The following is an 18946-nucleotide window of genomic DNA, read 5'->3' as shown; positions in this document are numbered from 1 at the left end:
TTCTAAAACCAGACTGAACATCTGGAAATCATGGTTCACGTATTGCTGAAGCCTGGCTTGGAGAATTTTGAGCATTACTTTACTAACATGTGAGATGAGTGCAATTGTGCGGTAGTTTGAGCATTCTTTGGCATTACCTTTCTTTGGGATTGGAATGAAAACTGACCTTTTCCAGTCCTGTGGCCACTGCTGAGTTTTCCAAATTTGCTGGTATATTGAGTGCAGCACTTTCACAGCATCATCTTTCAGGATTTGAAATAGCTCAGCTGGAATTCTATCACCTCCACTAGCTTTGTTCGCAGTGATGCTTTCTAAGGCCTACTTGACTTCACATTCCAGAATGTCCGGTTCTAGGTGAGGGGTCACACCATCATGATTATCTGGGTCATGAAGAACTTTCTTGTACACTTGTGTGTATTCTTACCACCTCTTCTTAATATATTCTGCTTCTGTTAGGTCCATACCCTTTCTGTCCTTTATTGAGCCCATCTTCGCATGAAATGTTCCCTTGGTAGCTCTAATTTTCTTGAAATCTCTAGTCTTTCCCATTCTATTGTTTTCCTCTATTTTTTGCACTGATCACTGAGGAAGGAAGTGATAACTGATCACTGTAAAGGCCATACCACCAAACAAATCTGATGGGAACACACAGGAGGTCAGACTAACAGGGAGAGCAGCATCCAGTGACAGAATGAGCCCAGCCTCTGCAAAGCACAGCACTAGCATAGAAAACCAGGGTAGGAGGACAGCAAAATGAGAGCCACGAGCATTTACGAAAGCAAGAAATTGACAGAAAATGGTTTAGTCAAACCAGAAACTAAATCAATATGAAGAAGTCCATTTAGATGAAATGGGATTGTAACCAATCATGCATAGCATCTGCTGTAGTAAAAAGTGAAAGTAAAGTCACTCAGTCGTATCCAGCTCGTTGCTCAAGGTCTATAGCCTGCCAGGCTTCCCCAACCATGTCATTTTCCAGGCAAGAGTACCACAGTGGGTTATCATTTCATTCTCAAGGGGATATTCAATCCAGGGATTGAACCTGGGTCTCCCACATTGCACGCAGAAGCTTTTAACACCTGAGCCACCAGGGAAGCCCTCTCTACTAAGATGGGTATACGTAAAAAGGAGAGAACCCTTGACTCAAAATAAGGGAGATTCTAGAGGTATCACAGGACAAATTTCAAAGAACTGTAATTCAAAACTGAACAGAAAAAAAGAACATTAAGGTCATAACTTTAATGGAAACAGACAAAAATAAGCAATTACAATAAAAACTAGCGAAAAGAAATGAAGGTAATTAACATGGAAGTAAAATAAACTAAACAGATATATCAAGAAAAAATTTTCAAAAACATTCTTATGTATTCTTAACAGAAGACAAAATTTTATTCAACACGAATGAACGATCATTTTCCAGTGAGAGAAAGAAATAAGAGCCCTGTTTCAGGATCCGGAGTAGCCCTCTGGAGCAGCTGCACGTACGTGAGGTTCTCGTGCGTGTTGGGGTCGAAGAAGCCCTTGGTGTCGTCGCTGGGGTCCTCCAGCACGCGGTTCATCTCCTCGTCGAAGTAGCCGCGCTGGTAGGCCACGTCCACGGGCACGCGGTGGCTGTGCACGGGGTCGATGACGCCGCCCGTGGCGATCTGGGCCTCCAGCAGGCGGATGCCGTGCTCGCGCACGATGAGGTCCTTCTTCATGGCCTGGAAGAGGGAGATCTGCTGCCCGGTGTAGGGGTCGGTGTAGCCGGTGACCGCGCGCTCGGCCGACAGCAGCTTCTCCTGGAGCTCGCCGCCCACCACGCCCGCGGCCACCGCCTCCTCCACGGACAGCTTCTGGTTGCGCACGGGGTCGATGACGAAGCCCGTGGCCGCCTGCGCCTCCAGCAGCACCAGGGCCGTGCCCGGCCGCAGGACGCCCTTCCACATGGCCTGGTAGATGCTCATCTTCTCCTGGCGCCCGGGCTCGTCCTTGGCGGGGACCAGCACGCCCGCGATGCAGCTGGTGCCCTCCAGGTAGCGCTTCACCGAGTCCATCTCCGTCACCTCCTGCAGGGTCTTGGTGCCCTGGGCCAGGTCCCGCAGGGTCTCGGGGCCCAGGATCCCGGACGTGTGCAGCTCGGAGGCCGACACCTGGCGCCTCAGGCCCCGGAAGGACACCTTGCTCAGCCGCTCCTCCGTCTCCTCGATGAGCTGGGTGAGGACGGCGACCAGGGCGGGCAGGGCCAGGGCGCCGGCCGCGTGCTGGGCCAGCAGCTCGTCCCGGCGGGCCTGGCTCAGGTAGGAGGAGAAGAGGACCTCCCACACGGAGACGGGCCGGCCCTGGAACCGCCCGACGCGCACCTCCATGGTGGCGGCGCGCAGGGCCTGCTCCAGCAGGGCCCTGGCGGCGTCGGCGTCGGCGTCGGCGTCGGCGTCCTGGCCAGGGGACAGTCCCGCGGCGGCCCGCTGCCCGGAGGCTCCGCCCCCTTGGGAGAGGGCGGGCTCGGTCCCGTGGGCCGCCTCAGCCTCCTCGATGATGGTGGTCAGCCTGCGGGTCAGCGCGGGCAAGCCCAGCGTCCCCGACCCAAACTGGGCCAGCAGCTGCTCCCGCGTGGCGGCGCTCACGTAGCCGGAGTCCAGCACGTCCCACACGGGCACCGCGGGCCCCCGCAGGCGGCCCAGCCGGACCTCCATGGTGGCGGCACGCAGCGCCCCCCGAGGGTCCGGGGCGCCGCGGCGCGCGACCCCAACCTCGGCCTCGGCCTCGGCCTCGGCCTCGGCCAGCAGCGAGACGAGGGCGGCGCCCAGCTCCTGCGCGGTCAGCGAGCCCGCCCGGTACCGGCGCAGCAGGTCCTGCCGCTGACTCTCGGACACCTCCCGGTAGAAGAGGAGCTCCCACACGGAGACGGGCTGGCCCCGCGGGAGGCCCGCGCCCAGCGTCACGCGGGTGTCGCGCAGGGCGGCGCGCAGCTCCTCGCCCAGCTGGTGGAGGGCGGAGCCCCGGCCGGCCAGCTGCAGCATGTAGAGCCCCGTGTCGGGGTCGGGGTCCTCCAGCACGCGGTTCATCTCCTCGTCGAAGTAGCCGCGCTGGTAGGCCACGTCCACGGGCACGCGGTGGCTGTGCACGGGGTCGATGACGCCGCCCGTGGCGATCTGGGCCTCCAGCAGGCGGATGCCGTGCTCGCGCACGATGAGGTCCTTCTTCATGGCCTGGAAGAGGGAGATCTGCTGCCCGGTGTAGGGGTCGGTGTAGCCGGTGACCGCGCGCTCGGCCGACAGCAGCTTCTCCTGGAGCTCGCCGCCCACCACGCCCGCGGCCACCGCCTCCTCCACGGACAGCTTCTGGTTGCGCACGGGGTCGATGACGAAGCCCGTGGCCGCCTGCGCCTCCAGCAGCACCAGGGCCGTGCCCGGCCGCAGGACGCCCTTCCACATGGCCTGGTAGATGCTCATCTTCTCCTGGCGCCCGGGCTCGTCCTTGGCGGGGACCAGCACGCCCGCGATGCAGCTGGTGCCCTCCAGGTAGCGCTTCACCGAGTCCATCTCCGTCACCTCCTGCAGGGTCTTGGTGCCCTGGGCCAGGTCCCGCAGGGTCTCGGGGCCCAGGATCCCGGACGTGTGCAGCTCGGAGGCCGACACCTGGCGCCTCAGGCCCCGGAAGGACACCTTGCTCAGCCGCTCCTCCGTCTCCTCGATGAGCTGGGTGAGGACGGCGACCAGGGCGGGCAGGGCCAGGGCGCCGGCCGCGTGCTGGGCCAGCAGCTCGTCCCGGCGGGCCTGGCTCAGGTAGGAGGAGAAGAGGACCTCCCACACGGAGACGGGCCGGCCCTGGAACCGCCCGACGCGCACCTCCATGGTGGCGGCGCGCAGGGCCTGCTCCAGCAGGGCCCTGGCGGCGTCGGCGTCGGCGTCGGCGTCGGCGTCCTGGCCAGGGGACAGTCCCGCGGCGGCCCGCTGCCCGGAGGCTCCGCCCCCTTGGGAGAGGGCGGGCTCGGTCCCGTGGGCCGCCTCAGCCTCCTCGATGATGGTGGTCAGCCTGCGGGTCAGCGCGGGCAAGCCCAGCGTCCCCGACCCAAACTGGGCCAGCAGCTGCTCCCGCGTGGCGGCGCTCACGTAGCCGGAGTCCAGCACGTCCCACACGGGCACCGCGGGCCCCCGCAGGCGGCCCAGCCGGACCTCCATGGTGGCGGCACGCAGCGCCCCCCGAGGGTCCGGGGCGCCGCGGCGCGCGACCCCAACCTCGGCCTCGGCCTCGGCCTCGGCCTCGGCCAGCAGCGAGACGAGGGCGGCGCCCAGCTCCTGCGCGGTCAGCGAGCCCGCCCGGTACCGGCGCAGCAGGTCCTGCCGCTGACTCTCGGACACCTCCCGGTAGAAGAGGAGCTCCCACACGGAGACGGGCTGGCCCCGCGGGAGGCCCGCGCCCAGCGTCACGCGGGTGTCGCGCAGGGCGGCGCGCAGCTCCTCGCCCAGCTGGTGGAGGGCGGAGCCCCGGCCGGCCAGCTGCAGCATGTAGAGCCCCGTGTCGGGGTCGCGCACGCAGCGCCGCAGCAGCTGCACGTACGTGAGGTTCTCGTGCGTGTTGGGGTCGAAGAAGCCCTTGGTGTCGTCGCTGGGGTCCTCCAGCACGCGGTTCATCTCCTCGTCGAAGTAGCCGCGCTGGTAGGCCACGTCCACGGGCACGCGGTGGCTGTGCACGGGGTCGATGACGCCGCCCGTGGCGATCTGGGCCTCCAGCAGGCGGATGCCGTGCTCGCGCACGATGAGGTCCTTCTTCATGGCCTGGAAGAGGGAGATCTGCTGCCCGGTGTAGGGGTCGGTGTAGCCGGTGACCGCGCGCTCGGCCGACAGCAGCTTCTCCTGGAGCTCGCCGCCCACCACGCCCGCGGCCACCGCCTCCTCCACGGACAGCTTCTGGTTGCGCACGGGGTCGATGACGAAGCCCGTGGCCGCCTGCGCCTCCAGCAGCACCAGGGCCGTGCCCGGCCGCAGGACGCCCTTCCACATGGCCTGGTAGATGCTCATCTTCTCCTGGCGCCCGGGCTCGTCCTTGGCGGGGACCAGCACGCCCGCGATGCAGCTGGTGCCCTCCAGGTAGCGCTTCACCGAGTCCATCTCCGTCACCTCCTGCAGGGTCTTGGTGCCCTGGGCCAGGTCCCGCAGGGTCTCGGGGCCCAGGATCCCGGACGTGTGCAGCTCGGAGGCCGACACCTGGCGCCTCAGGCCCCGGAAGGACACCTTGCTCAGCCGCTCCTCCGTCTCCTCGATGAGCTGGGTGAGGACGGCGACCAGGGCGGGCAGGGCCAGGGCGCCGGCCGCGTGCTGGGCCAGCAGCTCGTCCCGGCGGGCCTGGCTCAGGTAGGAGGAGAAGAGGACCTCCCACACGGAGACGGGCCGGCCCTGGAACCGCCCGACGCGCACCTCCATGGTGGCGGCGCGCAGGGCCTGCTCCAGCAGGGCCCTGGCGGCGTCGGCGTCGGCGTCGGCGTCGGCGTCCTGGCCAGGGGACAGTCCCGCGGCGGCCCGCTGCCCGGAGGCTCCGCCCCCTTGGGAGAGGGCGGGCTCGGTCCCGTGGGCCGCCTCAGCCTCCTCGATGATGGTGGTCAGCCTGCGGGTCAGCGCGGGCAAGCCCAGCGTCCCCGACCCAAACTGGGCCAGCAGCTGCTCCCGCGTGGCGGCGCTCACGTAGCCGGAGTCCAGCACGTCCCACACGGGCACCGCGGGCCCCCGCAGGCGGCCCAGCCGGACCTCCATGGTGGCGGCACGCAGCGCCCCCCGAGGGTCCGGGGCGCCGCGGCGCGCGACCCCAACCTCGGCCTCGGCCTCGGCCTCGGCCTCGGCCAGCAGCGAGACGAGGGCGGCGCCCAGCTCCTGCGCGGTCAGCGAGCCCGCCCGGTACCGGCGCAGCAGGTCCTGCCGCTGACTCTCGGACACCTCCCGGTAGAAGAGGAGCTCCCACACGGAGACGGGCTGGCCCCGCGGGAGGCCCGCGCCCAGCGTCACGCGGGTGTCGCGCAGGGCGGCGCGCAGCTCCTCGCCCAGCTGGTGGAGGGCGGAGCCCCGGCCGGCCAGCTGCAGCATGTAGAGCCCCGTGTCGGGGTCGCGCACGCAGCGCCGCAGCAGCTGCACGTACGTGAGGTTCTCGTGCGTGTTGGGGTCGAAGAAGCCCTTGGTGTCGTCGCTGGGGTCCTCCAGCACGCGGTTCATCTCCTCGTCGAAGTAGCCGCGCTGGTAGGCCACGTCCACGGGCACGCGGTGGCTGTGCACGGGGTCGATGACGCCGCCCGTGGCGATCTGGGCCTCCAGCAGGCGGATGCCGTGCTCGCGCACGATGAGGTCCTTCTTCATGGCCTGGAAGAGGGAGATCTGCTGCCCGGTGTAGGGGTCGGTGTAGCCGGTGACCGCGCGCTCGGCCGACAGCAGCTTCTCCTGGAGCTCGCCGCCCACCACGCCCGCGGCCACCGCCTCCTCCACGGACAGCTTCTGGTTGCGCACGGGGTCGATGACGAAGCCCGTGGCCGCCTGCGCCTCCAGCAGCACCAGGGCCGTGCCCGGCCGCAGGACGCCCTTCCACATGGCCTGGTAGATGCTCATCTTCTCCTGGCGCCCGGGCTCGTCCTTGGCGGGGACCAGCACGCCCGCGATGCAGCTGGTGCCCTCCAGGTAGCGCTTCACCGAGTCCATCTCCGTCACCTCCTGCAGGGTCTTGGTGCCCTGGGCCAGGTCCCGCAGGGTCTCGGGGCCCAGGATCCCGGACGTGTGCAGCTCGGAGGCCGACACCTGGCGCCTCAGGCCCCGGAAGGACACCTTGCTCAGCCGCTCCTCCGTCTCCTCGATGAGCTGGGTGAGGACGGCGACCAGGGCGGGCAGGGCCAGGGCGCCGGCCGCGTGCTGGGCCAGCAGCTCGTCCCGGCGGGCCTGGCTCAGGTAGGAGGAGAAGAGGACCTCCCACACGGAGACGGGCCGGCCCTGGAACCGCCCGACGCGCACCTCCATGGTGGCGGCGCGCAGGGCCTGCTCCAGCAGGGCCCTGGCGGCGTCGGCGTCGGCGTCGGCGTCGGCGTCCTGGCCAGGGGACAGTCCCGCGGCGGCCCGCTGCCCGGAGGCTCCGCCCCCTTGGGAGAGGGCGGGCTCGGTCCCGTGGGCCGCCTCAGCCTCCTCGATGATGGTGGTCAGCCTGCGGGTCAGCGCGGGCAAGCCCAGCGTCCCCGACCCAAACTGGGCCAGCAGCTGCTCCCGCGTGGCGGCGCTCACGTAGCCGGAGTCCAGCACGTCCCACACGGGCACCGCGGGCCCCCGCAGGCGGCCCAGCCGGACCTCCATGGTGGCGGCACGCAGCGCCCCCCGAGGGTCCGGGGCGCCGCGGCGCGCGACCCCAACCTCGGCCTCGGCCTCGGCCTCGGCCTCGGCCAGCAGCGAGACGAGGGCGGCGCCCAGCTCCTGCGCGGTCAGCGAGCCCGCCCGGTACCGGCGCAGCAGGTCCTGCCGCTGACTCTCGGACACCTCCCGGTAGAAGAGGAGCTCCCACACGGAGACGGGCTGGCCCCGCGGGAGGCCCGCGCCCAGCGTCACGCGGGTGTCGCGCAGGGCGGCGCGCAGCTCCTCGCCCAGCTGGTGGAGGGCGGAGCCCCGGCCGGCCAGCTGCAGCATGTAGAGCCCCGTGTCGGGGTCGCGCACGCAGCGCCGCAGCAGCTGCACGTACGTGAGGTTCTCGTGCGTGTTGGGGTCGAAGAAGCCCTTGGTGTCGTCGCTGGGGTCCTCCAGCACGCGGTTCATCTCCTCGTCGAAGTAGCCGCGCTGGTAGGCCACGTCCACGGGCACGCGGTGGCTGTGCACGGGGTCGATGACGCCGCCCGTGGCGATCTGGGCCTCCAGCAGGCGGATGCCGTGCTCGCGCACGATGAGGTCCTTCTTCATGGCCTGGAAGAGGGAGATCTGCTGCCCGGTGTAGGGGTCGGTGTAGCCGGTGACCGCGCGCTCGGCCGACAGCAGCTTCTCCTGGAGCTCGCCGCCCACCACGCCCGCGGCCACCGCCTCCTCCACGGACAGCTTCTGGTTGCGCACGGGGTCGATGACGAAGCCCGTGGCCGCCTGCGCCTCCAGCAGCACCAGGGCCGTGCCCGGCCGCAGGACGCCCTTCCACATGGCCTGGTAGATGCTCATCTTCTCCTGGCGCCCGGGCTCGTCCTTGGCGGGGACCAGCACGCCCGCGATGCAGCTGGTGCCCTCCAGGTAGCGCTTCACCGAGTCCATCTCCGTCACCTCCTGCAGGGTCTTGGTGCCCTGGGCCAGGTCCCGCAGGGTCTCGGGGCCCAGGATCCCGGACGTGTGCAGCTCGGAGGCCGACACCTGGCGCCTCAGGCCCCGGAAGGACACCTTGCTCAGCCGCTCCTCCGTCTCCTCGATGAGCTGGGTGAGGACGGCGACCAGGGCGGGCAGGGCCAGGGCGCCGGCCGCGTGCTGGGCCAGCAGCTCGTCCCGGCGGGCCTGGCTCAGGTAGGAGGAGAAGAGGACCTCCCACACGGAGACGGGCCGGCCCTGGAACCGCCCGACGCGCACCTCCATGGTGGCGGCGCGCAGGGCCTGCTCCAGCAGGGCCCTGGCGGCGTCGGCGTCGGCGTCGGCGTCGGCGTCCTGGCCAGGGGACAGTCCCGCGGCGGCCCGCTGCCCGGAGGCTCCGCCCCCTTGGGAGAGGGCGGGCTCGGTCCCGTGGGCCGCCTCAGCCTCCTCGATGATGGTGGTCAGCCTGCGGGTCAGCGCGGGCAAGCCCAGCGTCCCCGACCCAAACTGGGCCAGCAGCTGCTCCCGCGTGGCGGCGCTCACGTAGCCGGAGTCCAGCACGTCCCACACGGGCACCGCGGGCCCCCGCAGGCGGCCCAGCCGGACCTCCATGGTGGCGGCACGCAGCGCCCCCCGAGGGTCCGGGGCGCCGCGGCGCGCGACCCCAACCTCGGCCTCGGCCTCGGCCTCGGCCTCGGCCAGCAGCGAGACGAGGGCGGCGCCCAGCTCCTGCGCGGTCAGCGAGCCCGCCCGGTACCGGCGCAGCAGGTCCTGCCGCTGACTCTCGGACACCTCCCGGTAGAAGAGGAGCTCCCACACGGAGACGGGCTGGCCCCGCGGGAGGCCCGCGCCCAGCGTCACGCGGGTGTCGCGCAGGGCGGCGCGCAGCTCCTCGCCCAGCTGGTGGAGGGCGGAGCCCCGGCCGGCCAGCTGCAGCATGTAGAGCCCCGTGTCGGGGTCGCGCACGCAGCGCCGCAGCAGCTGCACGTACGTGAGGTTCTCGTGCGTGTTGGGGTCGAAGAAGCCCTTGGTGTCGTCGCTGGGGTCCTCCAGCACGCGGTTCATCTCCTCGTCGAAGTAGCCGCGCTGGTAGGCCACGTCCACGGGCACGCGGTGGCTGTGCACGGGGTCGATGACGCCGCCCGTGGCGATCTGGGCCTCCAGCAGGCGGATGCCGTGCTCGCGCACGATGAGGTCCTTCTTCATGGCCTGGAAGAGGGAGATCTGCTGCCCGGTGTAGGGGTCGGTGTAGCCGGTGACCGCGCGCTCGGCCGACAGCAGCTTCTCCTGGAGCTCGCCGCCCACCACGCCCGCGGCCACCGCCTCCTCCACGGACAGCTTCTGGTTGCGCACGGGGTCGATGACGAAGCCCGTGGCCGCCTGCGCCTCCAGCAGCACCAGGGCCGTGCCCGGCCGCAGGACGCCCTTCCACATGGCCTGGTAGATGCTCATCTTCTCCTGGCGCCCGGGCTCGTCCTTGGCGGGGACCAGCACGCCCGCGATGCAGCTGGTGCCCTCCAGGTAGCGCTTCACCGAGTCCATCTCCGTCACCTCCTGCAGGGTCTTGGTGCCCTGGGCCAGGTCCCGCAGGGTCTCGGGGCCCAGGATCCCGGACGTGTGCAGCTCGGAGGCCGACACCTGGCGCCTCAGGCCCCGGAAGGACACCTTGCTCAGCCGCTCCTCCGTCTCCTCGATGAGCTGGGTGAGGACGGCGACCAGGGCGGGCAGGGCCAGGGCGCCGGCCGCGTGCTGGGCCAGCAGCTCGTCCCGGCGGGCCTGGCTCAGGTAGGAGGAGAAGAGGACCTCCCACACGGAGACGGGCCGGCCCTGGAACCGCCCGACGCGCACCTCCATGGTGGCGGCGCGCAGGGCCTGCTCCAGCAGGGCCCTGGCGGCGTCGGCGTCGGCGTCGGCGTCGGCGTCCTGGCCAGGGGACAGTCCCGCGGCGGCCCGCTGCCCGGAGGCTCCGCCCCCTTGGGAGAGGGCGGGCTCGGTCCCGTGGGCCGCCTCAGCCTCCTCGATGATGGTGGTCAGCCTGCGGGTCAGCGCGGGCAAGCCCAGCGTCCCCGACCCAAACTGGGCCAGCAGCTGCTCCCGCGTGGCGGCGCTCACGTAGCCGGAGTCCAGCACGTCCCACACGGGCACCGCGGGCCCCCGCAGGCGGCCCAGCCGGACCTCCATGGTGGCGGCACGCAGCGCCCCCCGAGGGTCCGGGGCGCCGCGGCGCGCGACCCCAACCTCGGCCTCGGCCTCGGCCTCGGCCTCGGCCAGCAGCGAGACGAGGGCGGCGCCCAGCTCCTGCGCGGTCAGCGAGCCCGCCCGGTACCGGCGCAGCAGGTCCTGCCGCTGACTCTCGGACACCTCCCGGTAGAAGAGGAGCTCCCACACGGAGACGGGCTGGCCCCGCGGGAGGCCCGCGCCCAGCGTCACGCGGGTGTCGCGCAGGGCGGCGCGCAGCTCCTCGCCCAGCTGGTGGAGGGCGGAGCCCCGGCCGGCCAGCTGCAGCATGTAGAGCCCCGTGTCGGGGTCGCGCACGCAGCGCCGCAGCAGCTGCACGTACGTGAGGTTCTCGTGCGTGTTGGGGTCGAAGAAGCCCTTGGTGTCGTCGCTGGGGTCCTCCAGCACGCGGTTCATCTCCTCGTCGAAGTAGCCGCGCTGGTAGGCCACGTCCACGGGCACGCGGTGGCTGTGCACGGGGTCGATGACGCCGCCCGTGGCGATCTGGGCCTCCAGCAGGCGGATGCCGTGCTCGCGCACGATGAGGTCCTTCTTCATGGCCTGGAAGAGGGAGATCTGCTGCCCGGTGTAGGGGTCGGTGTAGCCGGTGACCGCGCGCTCGGCCGACAGCAGCTTCTCCTGGAGCTCGCCGCCCACCACGCCCGCGGCCACCGCCTCCTCCACGGACAGCTTCTGGTTGCGCACGGGGTCGATGACGAAGCCCGTGGCCGCCTGCGCCTCCAGCAGCACCAGGGCCGTGCCCGGCCGCAGGACGCCCTTCCACATGGCCTGGTAGATGCTCATCTTCTCCTGGCGCCCGGGCTCGTCCTTGGCGGGGACCAGCACGCCCGCGATGCACCCGGTGCCCTCCAGGTAGCGCCTCACCACCTCGTTCTTTGTGACAGCATCCACAGAGGCCTGCCCGGCCTCCAAGGCTTGCAGCGTCTCCCTGCTTATGATGGATGAAGTCAGCAGCTCAGAAGCCGTGATCTGTTTCCTGATTCCTCTGAACCATAGCGGCTTATTGTTCTTTTCTTTCTCACTGATTATCTCAAAGATCACCTTTACCACCTTTTCTAATGCATGTGCTGTGTCCTGCTTGTATTTTCGTACTAACTCTAGTTTTTTTTCCTCTGTCACGTATTCAGAATTCAGCAATTCCCAGACTGATGGCCTCTGGCCTTTAAACCGCCCCACTATGACTTCCACCCGTTCAGCCTCAAGCGCTCGTCTAGTGGTCTCATCGATAAACTGGGATTCCTGTTCATCCTTGAGCACTGGGAACAGAGCCCAGCCGGTCTTCTCATCTCGGTGGCTCCTCTCCTGCAGTTCCTGGTAAGTCACCTTCTCCTGAGTGTTGGGATCCACAAACCGTTTATTCATACACTTCTGCTCTGCCACCAGTGGGTACGTGTCCTGGTCCAGACAGCCGCGTTTGTAGGCAGTGTCCAGTGGAAGCCGGTGGTGGTGCTGCGGGTCCATGACGCCCCCCGTGGCCACCTGCACCTCAAGCAGTCTGAGCGCCAACTCCCGTTTCACCAGCTTCCTCTGCATTGCCTGGAACAAGGACAAGGTGTGTCCTGTGCCTGGGTCTGTGTATCCCATGGCGGCCTTCTCAGCATTTAGGAGCCTCTCCTGCAGTTCCACACCCACCAGGCCAGCGGCCACAGCGTCATCCACGGAGAGCCTCTGGTGGCTGTGGGGGTCCAGCAGGAATCCCGTGGCTGCCTGAGCCTCCAGCAGGTGGGCTGCAAATCCCGCGGGGATACATCCTTTCCTGCTGGCCTCATAGAAGCTCAGCACCTCGTGGGTGGAGGGCGTGGTCAGCCCTGCGATGCAGCCGCTGCCTTCCAGGTAGACCTTCACGTGCGGCAGGCAGCCGAGATCCTTTCCCTCCGCTCCCTCATTGTGCAGCGCGTCCAGGGTCTTCTTATCGATGATCCCTGAATTAAACAGCTCTGCAGCCGTCACCTCTCCTCCAATGGCTGCCAGCCTGATGCCCTTGTTTTGCTGTTCTGTTTCTTCGACCGTCGTGGTGATGACCTTCAGCAGCTGCTCTAAGCTGACGTTCCCAGCTTTGTACCCCTGGACAAGCTCTTTCTTCCTTTCCTCTGTGAAGTACGGTGAGGACAGCAGGTCCCAGAAGGAGACCACCTGCTGGGCAAACATGCCCACGAGCATTTCAGTAGTTTTTGACTGCAGGGCTTGCCTTGTGGCTTCATCAATGTACACATAGGTTTCTCCTTTCTTTACGATTTGCAGCATGTAGAGCCCTGTCTCAGGGTCCTTTACACAGCGCTCCAGCAGCTGCATGTATGTGAGGTTCTCGTGCGTGTTGGGGTCGAAGAAGCCCTTGGTGTCGTCGCTGGGGTCCTCCAGCACGCGGTTCATCTCCTCGTCGAAGTAGCCGCGCTGGTAGGCCACGTCCACGGGCACGCGGTGGCTGTGCACAGGGTCGATGATGCCGCCCGTGGCAATCTGGGCCTCTAGCAGGCGGATGCCATGCTCGCGCACGATGAGGTCCTTCTTCATGGCCTGGAAGAGGGAGATCTGCTCCCCAGTGTAGGGGTCGGTGTAGCCCGTGACAGCACGCTCGGCCGACAGCAGCTTCTGGTAGGTTTCCCTGCCAAACATCCCGGCTGCGAATGCCTCCTGCACAGTCAGCTTGCAGTTCTCCACAGGGTCAATGAGGAAGCCGGTGGCCGCCTGTGCCTCCAGCAGCACCAGAGCCGTGCCTGGCCGCAGGACGTTTCTTCTCAGAGCCTCTGAGATGCTCATCTTCTCCTTGGTGTCCTGGATGAGGACCCCGGCAATGAAGCTGCCCCCTTCCAAGTACCGCCGCACGTGGTCCATCTCTGCCACCTCCTGCACGGTCCTCTTCCCTTGACTCAGCTCATCTAGCGTCTTCTTGTCGATCAGCTGGGACCTGAACAGGTCGTTGGCCGACAGCTGCTTCCGGAGACCCCTGAAGGTGGCCTGTGAGGGCTGCCTCTCTGAGGCCTCAACTAGGGTGGTGACTGCAGTGACCACCTGCCGCAGGGCTGTGGCCCTCCCAGACTGGCAGAGTGCTGCCAGCTCCCGCCGCTTTTGGAGCCCTACATACTCTGAATGCAGCAGGTCCCAGAGTGAGATGCTGAGCCCTCTGAACCTCCCTGCCCCAACCGGCACCTTCATGGCCCTCAGGGCCACTGCTGTGTGGTCATCTACCTCTAGCGCCATGTCCTGGGGGAGTGGCAGCAGCCACAAGCCAGTGTCGGCATCTAGGACACAGTGCTCCTTGAGCTGTCCGTAGGTCACCTTGTCCCGTGTGCCTGGGTCGAAGAAGAACTTGCTGTCCTCATCCGTTGAGGTCAGCATACTGCTTGTCTGCTCATCCAGGAGGCCGAGCCTGCAGGCTGCCACCTGGGGCAGGTGCACCCCGTGGACGGGGTCCACCACACCCCCTGTGGCCAGCTGCGCCTGCAGGAGTGGGAGGCCCTCGCTCCGAGGCACGAGCCCTTTCTCCACTGCCTGCCACAGTGAGAGGGAGCCTCCCGAGCAGGGGTCCATGTACCCAGTCACTGCCTTCTCAACCTGCTGGAGCTGCTCACTCAATGCCCCAGCCACCAGGCCAGCCTTGACCGCCTCCTCCACCGATAGTCTCTGGTTGGTCAAAGGATCCACAAGAGAGCCAGACACCACCTGGGCCTCCAGTAGTCTCTGCCCCAGGCCGGCGGGCAGGAGGCCATCCCTCACAGCCTGGGAGATGCTCACCTTGGCCCCTGAGGGCTGCAGCAGCACCCCAGCCACACAGCCCGTGCCCCAGAGGCAGGCCCGCACCGTCGGCTGCTCAGCGACCTCAGCAGGTGACTGCATGCCCTGTGCCAGTGCCTCCAGGGTCTCCCGAGTGATGATGCCGGCGTCCAGCAGCCAGACGGCAGGCACCCCGCCACGGGGGCCAGGCAGCGTGACATGGGCCCTCGCCAGGAGCTCTGCCTCCTGCACCTGCCTCTGCACGGCCGCCTGCAGCTGCTGTGTCGTGGTCCTCCCCTCCCTAAAGTCCTCCAGGAAGCCCCTCCGCTGCTCCTCAGTGAAGTGGCAGGACTCCAGCAGCTCCCAGAGGGACGTGCCGTCTTCAGCCCCAGGCATGGCCTTCAGGGTCTTCCGCACCTGCTCATCCGTGGGAACCATAGGGGCACTTTCCGGCAGGGGCAAAAAGTGAAGGCCAGAGGCCTCGTCCCTTACACACTGCTCCAGAAGCTGGGCATAGCTGGTGTGTCCCCTGCCGTCATGCGTGGGGAAGGTCTTGGAGTCGGACAAGGCCAACATCACCTCCTGGTCAATGTAGCCACGCTGCAAGGCCACGAGCATGGGGAGGTGGTGGTGGCTGGTGGGGTCAATGATCCCGCCCGTGGCCACCTGGGCCTCCAGGAGGCGGATGGCCTGCTCCGCAGGGACAAGGCCCTTCTTCATGGCCTGGAATAGGGACAGCAGCTTTCCAGAGAAGGGGTCCGGGAAGCCCGTGACAGCGCACTCAGCCCAGGCCAGCCTGCTGTAGAGCTCCGGCCCCACAAGCCCCCGGCGCACAGCCTCATCCGAGGACATGGGCTCCGGACCGTGGGGGTCGGTCACGCCCCCCGTGGCTGCCTGGGCCTCCAGCAGGGCCAGGGCCACTCCTGGCCCCAGCAGCTTCTGCTTCATGGCCTGGTAGAGGCTGAGCCGCCGGGTAGAGGGCTGCAGGAGCACGCCACCCACAGCACCTGAGCCGCACAGGAACTTGCTGACGCTCTCTGTGCAGAGCAGGGCCTCAGGGCTGAGCGTCCCCGCCAGCACGCGGCCCAGGACCTCCTGGTCGATGACACCAGCCTCCCGGAGCTGGCAGGCAGTCACCCGGCCCCGCACTGTGGGGAGGGCGACATCTGCCTGGCTCTCCACCTCCCTCTCCAGAAGCTTCGAGACCTCCTCCAGGGACACCTGGTGCCGTCGGAAGCTCTGCAGCAGCCACCGCCGGCGTGCCTCGCTGATGTACTCCGAGTTGACCAACTCCCAAGCGGACACCCTCCGTCCCCGGAACCGCCCGTGCTGCACCAACAGCAGCAGGCTCTGGAAGGCCTGCCGGGTGGCCTCATCCGCCAGCAGGGTCTGTGCGCTTTTAAGTGGCAACAGATAGAGCCCCGTGTTGGGGTCATGCACGCAGCGCTCCAGCAGCTGCATGTACGTGAGGTTCTCGTGCGTGTTGGGGTCGAAGAAGCCCTTGGTGTCGTCGCTGGGGTCCTCCAGCACGCGGTTCATCTCCTCGTCGAAGTAGCCGCGCTGGTAGGCCACCTCCACGGGCACGCGGTGGCTGTGCACGGGGTCGATGACGCCGCCCGTGGCGATCTGGGCCTCCAGCAGGCGGATGCCATGCTCGCGCACGATGAGGTCCTTCTTCATGGCCTGGAAGAGGGAGATCTGCTGCCCAGTATAAGGGTCGGTGTAGCCAGTGACAGCGCGCTCGGCCGACAGCAGCTTGGCAAACATCTCAGGCCCGATGACACCAGCCCTCAGCGCCTCCTCCACCGAGTATCTCCTGTTTTCTTTGGGATCAACGATGAAGCCAGTGGCTGCCTGTGCCTCTAGGAGGATGAGTGCCGTGCCCGGCCTGAGAAGCCCCTTCCTGTAAGCCTCGTGGATGCTGAGGGGCTCCTGGGACCCAGGCAGCAGCAAGCCAGCGATGCAGCCAGTGCCTTGCAAGTACCTCTGCACTGAGTCCAGGCTGGCCACGTCCTGGGCCGTGGTCTGGCCATGTTCCAGCTGCTCATAAACATCCTGGCCGATGATCTCCGCTCTCAGCAGCTCTCCCGGAGTCACGGGGACCCTGAGCCCAGCAAAGGTGGTTCTGGCAGTGGCTGCAGCCTGCTCATGGGTGGCCCTCAGCGCAGCCGCCAGCTCCTCCACTGAGAGGGCCCCGTGCTTGTGCTGCTGGGTCAGCGTCACCCTCTGCTCCACAGGTACCACCTCGGAGAAGAGCAGCTCCCAGAGCGACGTGGGCCGGCCCTGGAACCTGCCTACAGAGACGGTGGCCGTGACAGCACTCAAGACCTGCCGGGTGCTGTGCTCAATGAACAGGGGTCCCTGGGACTCCTCCCCAGGGCTCCCCGCTGAGATGGGCAGGAACGCCAGTCCCGTCTCCAGGTCAGTGACGCAGCGGGCCAGCAGCTGCCCATAGCTGAGGCTCTCATGCGTGCTGGGATCCAAGAAGCCAGCAGCCCTCAAGAGGTGCTGCTGAGTCTCTTCATCCAGGCAGCCGAGGCGCAGGGCAGCCTCCATGGGCAGCCGGAGCCGGCGGGCAGGACACACTAGCCCGCCCGTGGCCAGCTGGGCGTCCAGGAGCCTGAGTGCCAGAGGCTGGTCCACCAACTCCTTCTTCATGGCCTGGAAAAGGGGAACGCGGGTGCCACTGAAGGGGTCGTGGTAGCCCGTCACTGCCTTCTCTGCCACCTGGAGCTGCCTGTGGAGCTCAGGGGTGACCAGGCCTGCCCGAACCGCCTCATCCACCCGCAGCTGCCGGCCAGTGGCTGGGTCCACCAGCGTGCAGGTGGCAGCCTGAGCCTCCAGGAGCAGAAGCACAGCACCTGTGGGAAGCAGGTGCTCGGCCACAGCCTGGAAGAAGCTCTTCTTGTGCCCTGCAGGCAGCAGGACAACCCCAGCCACACCACCAGTGCCCTGCAGGTAACGCTGCACGTCAGCACGGGCACCCACATCTGGCACCGCCAGCCGGCCCTCCCGCAGGCCTTGGGCTGTCTCCTCGTCCAAGATCCCCACCTCCAGCAGCTCAGCCAAGCTCACAGCCCCACCCAGGGTATGGAACGTGACCTTGAGGGGCAGTAGGGCCAGCCCTGTGCTGGGCGCCTGCACACACCTGCCCAGCAACTCCCGGTAGAGCAGCTGCTCCAGTGTGTTGGGGTCCAGGAAGCCCAGGGCGCTTGAGCCAGGCCCCAGCTCCGACAGCCCATGCCACGTCTCCTGGTCCAGGAGGCCCTGCTGGCAGGCCAGCTCGGGGGCCACACGCACCCCCCGGATGGGGTCCACCAGTCCCCCAGTGGCCAGCTGGGCCTCCAGCCAGTTCCACCCCAGCGCCTTGTCTACCACCTCCTTCCTAATGGCCTGGAAGAGGGCCAGCTTCTCGCCCCCATAGGGATCAGGGTACCCAGTGGCCGCACGCTCGGCAGCCAGTAGCTTCTCCTTGAGCTCCAAGCCCACCAGGCCCTGCTGCAGGGCCTCAGACACGGGGAGCAGCTGGCCCTGCGTGGGGTCCACCAGGCCCCCTGTGGCTGCCTGGGCCTCCAGCAGAGCCAGCCCAAGCCCGGAGGGCAGGAGACCCTGCTTCATGGCAGCATAGAGACCCTGGGCCCGGCCCGATGCCTCCACCCACACCCCGGCGATGCTCCTGGCCTGGGGCACAGATGGGGTGCCAGCTCCCAGCACGGCTTTCACGGTCTTAGAGACAGCAGCCGGCCTGGTGCCACCGATGACTTGGAGGTCACGAGGAGGAGAGGCGTGGCCGTTCATCTTGCAGAACTCAGCGAGGACCACTTCTGCTCCCTGCGGGGTGGAAAGCTTCTGTTAGGGGCCCTGCAAAGGCCCAGGCAGGTGGGAGGTCCACCCCGCACCCTGGACCCACCTCTAGTGCCACCAGCCCTCCTGAGGAAGGAAGGGCAGCCTCCAACTTCAGCCCCTCCTCTCACCCTTGGGTCCCAGGTGGGGCCACAGGAGCACTGGGACCCCAGCACAGCCTGCGGGTGTCGCGGGATCCGCCTTGTCCTACAGGCCATCTTCTGGCCACACCCTCGTCCCACTCCTCTGGGTGTCCCAGTGCAGGGGCTTGGCCTCCCGGCCCCCTTGGCCTCCAGACTCCTCCCGTCTCCTTCAGGGCCCGCCCCTGCCCCATCACCCCTTGAGCAGATTCCTGCCGGTGCTCTTCCCCGCTCCCTGCCCAGCGATCCCTCCAGTCTCCCCAACTTGACCCCCTGCTGCTCAGGCCTCTGCTTCCTCCTGGCTCCCCACTGGGCTTCCCAGCCAGATCCCCATCCTCTGACCTGCCCTGGTATCCCGCCTCAGCCTGCCAGCGTCCCCTGGCCCATGGCCACTCTGTGCCCACGCCTGGCCTCGGCAGCCCAGGAGGACCCAGAGCTCACGCTGGGGTGCTGGTGCCACGGGTGGGGCCAGGCTCGGGTCTCCTGGCCCTGCTGGTCCCTGGTTGCTGCTCAGCACCCTGCACCTCCATGGCCGTCCCCCTCAGCCAACATCTGTGGCCCCGGTCCCCTGAGCGGCGGTGACCAGTGCTGACCCTTCTGCTCCACCACAACCATACACCTCCCTCCTCCACCCCTTGGCCGGTCACCTCTCCCCAGCAGGCACGTCTAAGACCTAACCAAGACCTAGCCCCCAGCACCTGCAACTGTGACCTTATTTAGAAACAGGATCTTTGCAGATGTGATGACGTTATAGGT

General features: G+C 67.1%; 1 protein-coding gene across 1 annotated transcript in view; it reads right to left on the bottom strand.

The window, feature by feature from the left end:
- Positions 1 to 1224: 1224 nt before the first annotated feature.
- The window catches only part of EPPK1 (epiplakin 1), a 21083-nt gene continuing 3361 nt past the window's right edge, over positions 1225 to 18946 (bottom strand). Inside the window, exons 2-4 of the mRNA XM_070464443.1 lie at positions 3953 to 18038; positions 3699 to 3731; positions 1225 to 2467 (exon numbers count right to left, since the gene is read on the bottom strand). Coding sequence (XP_070320544.1) covers positions 1410 to 2467; positions 3699 to 3731; positions 3953 to 18005 — 15144 coding nt within the window. The 5' untranslated portion in view covers positions 18006 to 18038 and the 3' untranslated portion in view covers positions 1225 to 1409. The remainder of the gene's footprint in view (positions 2468 to 3698; positions 3732 to 3952; positions 18039 to 18946) is intronic.

The sequence above is a fragment of the Odocoileus virginianus genome, unplaced genomic scaffold (genome assembly GCF_023699985.2).
Source record: "Odocoileus virginianus isolate 20LAN1187 ecotype Illinois unplaced genomic scaffold, Ovbor_1.2 Unplaced_Contig_23, whole genome shotgun sequence".
Taxonomy (NCBI): Eukaryota; Metazoa; Chordata; class Mammalia; order Artiodactyla; family Cervidae; genus Odocoileus; species Odocoileus virginianus.
The sequence above is the reverse complement of the archived record's forward strand: the minus strand, read 5'-3'. Positions and strand labels throughout refer to the sequence as shown.